We start from the raw sequence: 10,118 nt of genomic DNA, 5'->3' as shown, positions 1-10,118 counted from the left end.
CGCGGCTGGAGGTCTCGGCTGGAGGTCGCGGCCGGAGGTCGAGGCAGGAGGTCGCGGCCGGAAGTCTTGGCCAGAGGTCTTGGCCGGAGGTCGCGGCTGGAGGTCTTGGCAGGAGTTCTTGGCCAGAACTCTTGGCCAGATGTCATGGCCGGAGGTCACGGCCGGTGGTCTTGGCCGGAGGTCGCGGCCGGTGATCTTGGCTGGAGGTCTTGGCCAGAAGTCTTGGCCGGAGGTCTTGGCCGGATGTCTTGGCCGGAGGTCTTTGCCAGAGGTCTTGGCCGGAGGTCTTTGCCCGAGGTCTTGGCCGGATGTCTTGGCCGGAGGTCTTGGCCGGATGTCTTTGCCGGAGGTCTTGGCCGGATGTCTTGGCCGGATGTCCTGGTCGGAGGTCTTGGCCGGATGTCTTGGCCGGAAGTCTTGGCCGGAAGTGTTGGCCAAAGGTCTTGGCCGGAGGTCTAGGCTGGTGGTCGCGGCTGGAGGTCTTGGTCGGAGGTCTTGGCTAAGTCTCTGAGAATCAGGATGTGTGCTCCGCTCAAACAGAGGAGGGGTCACTAATTGGGGCTCAAAGCTGCTTTAGCAAAAACACAAACATATGTGGAATCTTTTCATCTTCAGCGATAAAACTTTTTACACAGATAAAATATTCAGATCTTTTCACCCAAAAGCATGGCTCAGTTTTTCTTCGCATCTGCGATTATTTTGAGTTTTCATATAAAGTTGATGGTTTGAAGCTGATCGTCTCCTCTGCAGGTAGAATCATTCCACAGATGAAACAAATGCTGCATTTCTGCAGAAACATGAAACTCATGATCCTCTTGACGCTTCCTGCTCTTCACCTCCTCTTTGGGTCGACCTCCCGTTCCTCCTCTCCAGGTGATGGAGCCCCTCACCAACACCAGCTCCTTCACAGGGCTCCACCTGCCTCCCTCCTCCCCCCAGGAGACCAACTGCAGCCCCCCTGACCAGCAATGGGCGGTGCCTGACATCCACAGGTTAGCTCACCTGGACATCCAGCTGTACCGAGACTTCTACGGCGTCTGGGTCACGCTGATGGTGAGATCCACAGGAACGTTTGCTTTTTATTTGAAAGTTCAGGTGAAAGTATCGAGTCGTGATGTAAAGGTCACTAAAGGTCACTCCATCCTCAGGACTGGTTTTAAAATGTTCCCTCCTGACTGCTAACCTGAGGTCCATGAATCCTGTGAGCAGCATCACTGCAGATGTTTCAAAGCAGCTGAAACTGATCTGTTAAAAAGAACATCATTAACATGAAACATCCTGAAACTCATGGAAACGTCAGTGACTGACAGTTGAGTCCTCCAACCTGTCAGATGTGTTTCCTGTCTCAGAAATGGAGAAATCTCCAGTTTTTCTCCTAATCAGGAGCAACTTTTTCTGTCTCATGTTTGTAGAGAAGCTTTCATGATTTATTTCCATCGATTCTGTATTGTTATACTCAGACCTACATCTGGACCTTAACATGGAAATGTGAACTGAGATCTGGATTTAGATTACTCTGGATTCAGGTGAATCTGGATTTAGATTACTCTGGATTCAGACGAGTCTTGATTCAGGTGAATCTGGATTTAAATGACTCAGGTGAATCTGGATTTAGATTACTCTGGATTCAGATGAGTCTGGATTCAGGTGAATCTGGATTTAGATTACTCTGGATTCAGATGAGTCTGGATTCAGGTGAATCTGGATTTAAACGACTCAGGTGAATCTGGATTTAGATTACTCTGGATTCAGTTGAATCTGGATTCAGTTGAATCTGGATTCAGATCAATCTGGATTCAGGTGAATCTGGATTCAGATAACTCTGGATTCAGTTGAATCTGGATTCAGTTGAATCTGGATTCAGGTGAATCTGGATTCAGATAACTCTGGATTCAGTTGAATCTGGATTCAGTTGAATCTGGATTCAGATCAATCTGGATTCAGGTGAATCTGGATTCAGATAACTCTGGATTCAGTTGAATCTGGATTCAGGTGAATCTGGATTCAGATAACTCTGGATTCAGTTGAATCTGGATTCAGGTGAATCTTTATTCAGTTAAATCTGGATTCAGGTGAATCTGGATTCAGATAATTTTGGATTCAGGTGAATCTGGATTCAGGTGAATCTGGATCATCTCCGCTCTTCTTTGCTGCAGGTCTTCAACTGTCTGATGCTGTTGGTTGGGGTGGTCCTCAACAGCCTGGCTCTCTACATCTTTTGCGGGGTCTCCAGTCCCGGCTCCGCCTCCGTGGTGTACACCATGAACCTGGCAGTGGCCGACCTGCTGGTGGCGCTGTCCCTGCCTGCTCGCATCGCTCTGTACCTCAGCGGCGGCGGCTGCGTGGCGTGCTCCTACGTCCACACCTTCAGCTACTTCGTGAACATGTACTGCAGCATCCTGTTCCTGACCAGGTGGGTGATCCTGACAGGCTCGAACGTCCATGCGGAGCAGCAGCTCACTTGTTCTCCATCTCAGCATCTGTGTGGACCGGTACCTGGCTGTGGTCCACACGTCCGGCAGCCTCCGCCGTTGGAGAACCACCGGAACCGCCAAAGCCATCAGTGCTGGCGTCTGGCTCGTGGCTGTCATCGTCACCTACTCCTGTCAGGTACAAACACCTGTTAGAGACGGTGGAGGTAAATGTGGAGTTCTGACAAGAACCAGAGGTGTCTTTAAATCAAACTTGTTGAGAGCGTCCTGCAGAGAGGCGTGGCCTCTTTTGGTATACACCTGTAAACAAACGTCTGTCTGTCAGCCTTTGATCAGCAAAAAAACAAACATCTTTAATGATTTTGACAGTGATAAAATAATAGATGTCCTCAAAAGTGATGGAGTTTCATTACAGAAATAGATAGACTTGTTTGTCTGCTGTCAATACTCAGATCCAGTAGATCCAGCAGATCCAGCAGATCCACTTCACACAGAATCTTAATCCAACTTTTAATCGTCTCCTAGATTAGATGCAGACGCCTGAGCAGGAAACCAAACTCACTGGAGAATCTCATCCCACACTTCCATGTTCCTGATCCGGTTCACGGATCAGGGATCCATCTGACCTGATGGGATCTAAACATTCAGCCGTCTCTCCCTGCTGATCCAGACTGTAAAGGTTCTGATCCGAAGAACATTATCAGAGAGTGTTTGGAAAATGGAAGGAAAACAAAATAAAAAACTTCTGTCTTTAGAATGGAAACCAAACACTTACAGGCCATAAAAGCTATTCAAGAGTTTTTGTCAAACTGGACCCGAACCCAGTTGGAGACCAGAGTGACTTCACACTGTACAGGAAGCATGAGTGTTGCTGTGGTGCAGCGTCTGCACAACCCTCAAACCATCTTCTTCCTCTGCAGACCACGGCACTGAGCTTTAGCTCCGCCTGCTCGGGGCTGCCGGCCCACTTCTACCTGACGGTTCTGGAGTTCGTCCTGCCCATGCTGGCCGTGGTGGGCTTCACGCTGCGTCTGGCCTGCTTCCTGTCGTCCAGGAAGGGTTCGATCCCCCACCAGAGCAGAGCCAGACGGACTCGGGCCATCAGGCTTCTGGCCACCGTCTTGGTGGTCTTCACCGTGTGCTTCACACCGTTCCACCTGCGACAGGTGCTGGGCTACTTCCAGCCGGACGGAGACGGGGGGCGGGGCCGGGGGGCGGAGCCTGTGCTGGCCTATCACATCACGGTGAGTCTGAGCAGCCTAAACAGCTGCCTGGATCCGGTGGTGTACTGCTTCGTGACGGACAGTTTCAGGAGGATGTGGAGGACCAAGGGGAGGGGGGAGTGGCCTGAGGAGGCGGGGAATACCAGTGGGGGGGAGGGGGAGAAGACCCTGGTTAAAAAATGCTCCAATATGGCCCTGGCCATCGCTCAGAGCGTGGCGGCACTCACCTTCAGCGGCGCACCGCTCCCTGCAGTTCCGGCGGAGCAGCATGTGCTGGGAGGAGCCTCATCTGTACCGGGAGGAGCCTCATCTGTTCTGGGAGGAGCCCCGTCTGTACTGGGAGGAGCCCCGTCTGTACTGGGAGGAGCCCCGACTGTACTGGGAGGAGCCTCGTCTGTACTGGGAGGGGTCTCATCTGTTCCGGGAGGAGCCCCGCTTCTACTGGGAGGAGCCCCGTCTGTGCTGGGAGGGGCCTCATCTGTGCTGGGAGGAGCCCCGCCTCTTATGGGAGAGGCCCCGCCCCCACCCAAAGACCCCCCCAGCAGAGATTGAAGAACAGAGGATTACAAACTCGTCTTTTTCTTTCAACAAACAATATTTTTTTGTAAAGTTTCCTTTATTGTTTTTTTGTAATCAGAACTGATCATAGTTTGAATGAAATGTTATTTTCTGTCGGACAGTCCAACGCTCTGGGATCTGCTGTCATGATCTGGAGAATTTCTGCTCCATATTTAAAATCTTATTTTGAAGGTTTTCTGGATTTCCCTTCAATCTTCTCTGATCTCTGTGTCGTTGATGAAGATCTTCATCCAGCTCAGGTTGTTCTGAAGTTCAGTCCTTAAGTCTTCTAGTTCCAGCCTTCATCCTGACTCTTCATCAGTCTGTTCGTCCTGTGAATGCAGCTCACACCTTTACCTGTTGGTGAAGGTTTTGGTCTGTTCCTCCAAAAGTGTTTGATTAAATGTAAAAATCTAATAATTTCATTATAATTAATAAATAATAAATGAAATCCTGTCTCCTGTAGACGTTGGTCCTCAGATCAGTGAGGATGCTCGTCCAGTCCACTAGAGGGCAGCATCCGTCCACCAATCAGACGCTCAGGTTTCTCTGGGTTGGAGCCACTGACATGTCTCTCAGAAACCTCTTCTTATGGGTTCAGCTGCTGATATTCAGAAGTTTGCTGGTGGTAAAAACGTCTCTGGCTCTGAACCTTCAGCTTTTCCGTCAAACTTCACTGTCTGTCTGTAGAGCAGCGATCCGGTTCTTCTGAATCAAACTCTGTGATGCGCTTTTGATCTGTAAAGGACATCCCATAATGATCCACCTCCTGACGTGAAGTTCTCCTCAGGTTTAGAGGTGTTTTTGGGGAAGTCCTGATCTGAAGCTGATGGTTTTATTCACTGAGAGGTTTCTGAATGAAGGAAGACGTGACGTCGCTGCTGTCAGAGGATGCAGAATCAGACGGAGGAAGCGGATTGGCTGTGGAACCCTGAAGGGAAACGCCCAGAAGAGACGAAGGTGATTTCCTTCACCTGTGGTCATTAAGGGGGCGGGAACTCCTGCTTCAGTGATCAGCTACAAAAACACTCATTGAAATGTCCTTTCATATTTTTCTACAAATGAATGTGAACCACAATGAAAAGTCAGTTTCCTGTTGGTGTAAAAAATGTACATAAAATGTAAATTTTCTTCCAAAAATATCAAAAAACTTTAACTCTAAAAGATTTGTTTCATTTTCCAATTTCATCAGAATTTTGCTTCTTTCAAAACAAAACAGAAAAAAATGTGTCTCAGTTTCAATAAAACGTAATTTACAGCAACAACGTGTGCTCCTGAGGTCACCGGAGGTCACCAGAGGTCACCAGAGGTCACCGGAGGTCACTGATCCCCACAGTTGAAACCTCAGGACTTCATGAACACGCTGACCCGGTTTCAGCGGCGCTGCTGTCACATGACCAGTCTGAGTCGCTGGTTTCTCTTCCTCTGTGGAAAGTGATGAGCGAGTGTCTGTGCACCAGCGTCTGACCTCACAGCAGTATGTGTTCAATCCTCCTGCTGTGACTTCAGATCCTCCTAGAGTGAATAAAGAAATGAAAAACGTTCATGTTCATCTGTAGTAAATAATAGAGTTTCAGTTAAAACACTGGATGTGATTCATCCATGAATCCTATAGAAGAATCCACTTTTAGAAATCTGAAAAACTGTTTTTACTTCGACTGACATTCTGGGGTCTTGATTTAACTCTATCAGCACATTGAAAGTCGTTAAGATTCATTTTATTTCAGTATCCGAGTTTGACAGGAAGAATTATCATAAAGTAATAAACTTTGTATTAGGACTTTTTGCTTCTGCAGGAAACGAGTTTTCTCAGGTTTGTATGAAACAGCAGCAATAAAATAATCGTTCAGCCTTTAAACTTAAACACATTGAGACTTTTTCAGCATTTTATTAAGATGTAACATTGAATCTCCCAGTTTTTCCCTCAAACTCAAACATTTGTATTTAACAAAAGTTAAAAACAAAAAATTGTTTTTTAAATTTTACTTCAGATTTCAAAGGTGCGAGTCATACAGTGTTCATTCAGAGTCCTACTTATGAAGGCTCAAGCATTTATATAACTTAGAGATCTTTCTATGTACATTCTATGTATAGAAAACAGAACTACTAACAAAAATATTCATCTTTTTATAGCAGCAAAACAGAAGAAACTAAAAGAAAAAGGAATATTTACATCTTTTTTTCTCAAAAACAAGGCATAATATATGGATTCATACAGTCCACTGCACAGATTTCCCATTCTTTAAATACTCTTGATTGAATCTCTATGAACATTAAAGTATTTAGGCATGTCTCTCCTCCACCGCCGTCGGAGGAAGTGTCATGTGACGGTGAGGACGGCGTCCAGACCAACGGGACGCCAGAAACATTCAGACTGATCACCAAAGTGCAAACTCCGTCTGCAGCGAGGAGCGATAAAGACACTTTCAGAAACCAAGACCGGCGAGTTCTGAGTGTAAACCGGAGCACAGCGAAGACGACACCGGAACGCTCGAGTCTGCCCAAGTGCGGTCGATTTGGTCCGGGTCCAATCGAGTCAGCCCGAGTCCAGTCAAAGCAGCCCAAGTTGGCTCGAGTCGACTCGAGTCTGGGCGAGTCGGGCCAAGTCAGCTCGAGCTGGTCCAAATCTAGCCCAGTCAGCTCGAGTCGGCTCGAGTCCGGCCGAGTCGGCTCAAGTCTGCTCGAATCTGGTCGAGTCAGCTCAAGTCTGCTCGAGTCGGCTCGTCCAGTTCTTCCTGTAACAGCAAATAAAAGCTTTCATTGCAAACGTGTCCTTTCTGGACAAACAAACGTCCAGATTTCGTTTCTGTCTGTAACTAAACTGAGATTTCCTCTTAGAGTGAAACCGCTGTGCAATGTCCAAACTGAGAGGTTTCAGCAGAAATCGACTCACATTCATCTTTACATTTCAAGTCAGCAGATGGAATCAAAAGGTTAAGAACTCAATCTCCCAGCAGGCCGAGCGGCCATTCAAACAACAACCTCCACAAACAAACTTTCTCATCAAACGCTTCCACATCCTGTGAGGGTTCGAACGCTCCGTCTGCTCCATCAATGCTGCCTGATGCTTGTGCAAAAGTGTAGAAAACCAAACGCCAGTTTCCAGGAAACGCTTCAGCTATTAGGAGCAAGTTTCAGAAATCAAACAAAAATAAAACATTTCAATCCCAGCATGCATTTGGAGTAAATCTGTGACCTATGAGGAGACTTTGGTGTTCCACACATGCACGCCGGACACGCCCAGAGTCCCGCTAAACACTGGAGACTACAATCAGAATGACGATTTTATCTGCCTGAAATAATGAAACTTCTAACTTTCTATTTTGTGAAACAGAAGTCTTAAAACGTCAGAAGAAGCCGTGTTTTTAAATCCAAACTCAGTATTTTTCTCTGTAAAAACACAAACTCAAATGTTTGACTTTAACGCCGTAAATCCTTCAAATGTGGAGAAAAAAACAACCAAAACTCTGAACCAATCAGACGCATCGATCGATTATTGCTTATTGATAAAAGCTTTAGGATAATCCACTCCTGCCCCCCACCCCCACCCCATGCATGAATGTTCAAAGTGCCTGATTGAAGCTCCGCCCCCATCATGTCGCACTCGCCGTGTCATTGCTAATGAAGGTGTGTGGTTGGTCAGAGATGGAAGAGGTGTGTCTTCCAAACACCACCCCCTTTGGGCGGAGCCAAAAGTGCAGCAGAACCGAGCCAGGTCCTGAGGCGGGGCCGAGTGTGCAGAGTCCAAACCGGGTTCTGCAGGAGAGAGTCCAGATCCACCCGGAACCTCGACGTTTTCAGAACGTTTTCAGATTTGATGTCTTGAACTTCAGCAAAGATCAAAGCTTTCATATGAAACTGATTCTTCAAAACATCGTCCTCCATCCGGGAATCCCAGCTGGCCCAACAGAACCATCAGAACCAAACTATTAAGGTAGTTTTGTGCAGAAAGTTCTTTGCGTTTTTCAAACTCAAAAAGTTCAAACCGATGATTGTGAGCGAACGTGGAGACGAAGACGAGACGTTTGGTTTCATCCAACATGCAGCGGATCGTTTGGACTCGGAGCAAACCGGAATCTGAAAGGATCCATGTTGGTTTGGGGGGAGGGGTGGTGGTCTGTCCTGTTTGGACCAGGATCTAATCTACCCCCCACCCCCCATTAAAAGTCTGTAAACCTTAAAGCTACTATTGCAGACAGAGTGAAAGTCTGGAGGGTCGTCCGCTGGTTTTGGTGCGTCGGTCAGCGTCCGAGGCTGGATCCACAGACGGGAAGACGGATTTCAGGTTATTCTGAGGATTGCAGCTTATTCGTCCTTCTGGATCATTCGGATGTTCGTCTCCAGGCGGAGTCGGACTGACGTCCTCCACAGTCGCTCAGAAACTCTTCCTGAAGGCCCTGAGACACGAGCTTTCCTCTGAGACTCTCCATGATGGACTGATGCTACAGCAGAATTGAGACCAGTGCAGGTCCAGCTGGACCTGCTGGTCCGGTCCCACAGCAGACCGGTGGGTTTGATGATACCAGGTCATTTCAGCCTCTCAGCTCTGGTCCAGCAGATCCGTCACAGAGCGGACTCTGTCTCCGAGTGACTGGAGGAGGTGGTGACCGCGGCCTGGCCCCCCTTGGTCAGCTTCAGGAAGCTGGGCTTCTCCATCGCCACGGCAACGGCTCCTTCACAGCCGCTGGGGTTTTCCAGCGTGGTCAAGGCCTGTTTCTCTGAAGCTTTGGCTGAATCTGCCTCCCTGTCAATCATAGGAAAGAATCCAGACGTTAGACTCAGGGAGCTTTGTGGGGGTCTGAGATCTCCCAGCATGCAGTTCTGCTCACCCGTTGTTTGGAGTCGGGTAAATAACCAGGAAGCAGGCGGTCAAAAACCCCAGGAAGGAGCCCCCGGACGCCACAATGGGGATGACACGAACACTACCGACAGCTTCCACTAGGGGGCCCAGAGCGGAGGCCACCAGGATCTGACTGATGTACACCTGCAGGAACAGGTGTTGATGTGAGCGGAGCGAGATCCGGATTACTGTTGCATTAGTCATTTATTTATCTACAATCTCTCATTTGTCTGAAAGCCACAAGCAGCTGAAACACGGTCAAATGTTCACAGAAACTAGCAAAGTATTTCTACTGTACAAACACCTGGTAATAGCAGAAGGTAAAACGGGCTTCACTTTGAAAATACTTGAACAATATAAGAAAGAAGACCCACTTGGCAGGACAAGATGGCGCAGTCAATACCAAATCCTCTGCGGGAGTTTCCAGGACTGTGCTGGATGTACTGGAAGAAGGAGAACGACGGATATTAGAACCACGTCATGCAACCAGAACATAAGAAAAATCTACAAAGATTTACTGTTTTAACCATCACTAACTGTCTTTCACTGATCAAACTTTTCCCGGCAGCTTTGTCCTGAGACTTTAACCACAAACCAGTAAATCCGAAAGATTCGAACCCGATTTTTACCGTAGAAGTTTAAACCCGAGAGAAATTCCACCAAAACCACAGCTGATAAGTTATCGGATCTGATAAATCTTCTTAGAAAACGTCATCAAGTGTTTGTTTTTGCAGCTTTGATGAAACTTTAGAAAATGACCTTCTTCATTTCGTGATACTGTCCCAGCAGAGCGTAGGGGCAGTAGCAGATACTCATGGAGATGATTCCCATGCTGCTGATCATCACCATGGCAACGTACACGTTAGAGAAGATGGCCATGACGGCAGTTCCTATCCAGACGGTAAAAACATTATTACTGATCGCTCACTTCTCCATTGATCAGCTTGATTGATCATGTCTTATGGAGGTTACCTATAGAGAATCCCAGAGTTCCAAGGATGTAGATCACTTTGATGCTCAGGTCAAAGTTATCCAGATACTTTTGAAGAATCGCTGCAAAAAAAA

The 10,118-nt window shown here is 47.6% G+C and overlaps 1 protein-coding gene across 1 annotated transcript in view; it reads right to left on the bottom strand.

Annotated features, from left to right (window-relative positions):
• Window positions 1-6,081: 6,081 nt before the first annotated feature.
• LOC112138957 (solute carrier family 45 member 4) overlaps window positions 6,082-10,118 on the bottom strand; it is a 28,233-nt gene continuing 24,196 nt past the window's right edge. Inside the window, exons 12-16 of the mRNA XM_024261625.2 lie at window positions 10,026-10,106; window positions 9,813-9,943; window positions 9,428-9,496; window positions 9,043-9,197; window positions 6,082-8,957 (exon numbers count right to left, since the gene is read on the bottom strand). Coding sequence (XP_024117393.1) covers window positions 8,777-8,957; window positions 9,043-9,197; window positions 9,428-9,496; window positions 9,813-9,943; window positions 10,026-10,106 — 617 coding nt within the window. The 3' untranslated portion in view covers window positions 6,082-8,776. The remainder of the gene's footprint in view (window positions 8,958-9,042; window positions 9,198-9,427; window positions 9,497-9,812; window positions 9,944-10,025; window positions 10,107-10,118) is intronic.

This window comes from Oryzias melastigma, linkage group LG11 (assembly GCF_002922805.2).
Source record: "Oryzias melastigma strain HK-1 linkage group LG11, ASM292280v2, whole genome shotgun sequence".
Lineage (NCBI taxonomy): Eukaryota > Metazoa > Chordata > Actinopteri > Beloniformes > Adrianichthyidae > Oryzias > Oryzias melastigma.
The sequence above is the reverse complement of the archived record's forward strand: the minus strand, read 5'-3'. Positions and strand labels throughout refer to the sequence as shown.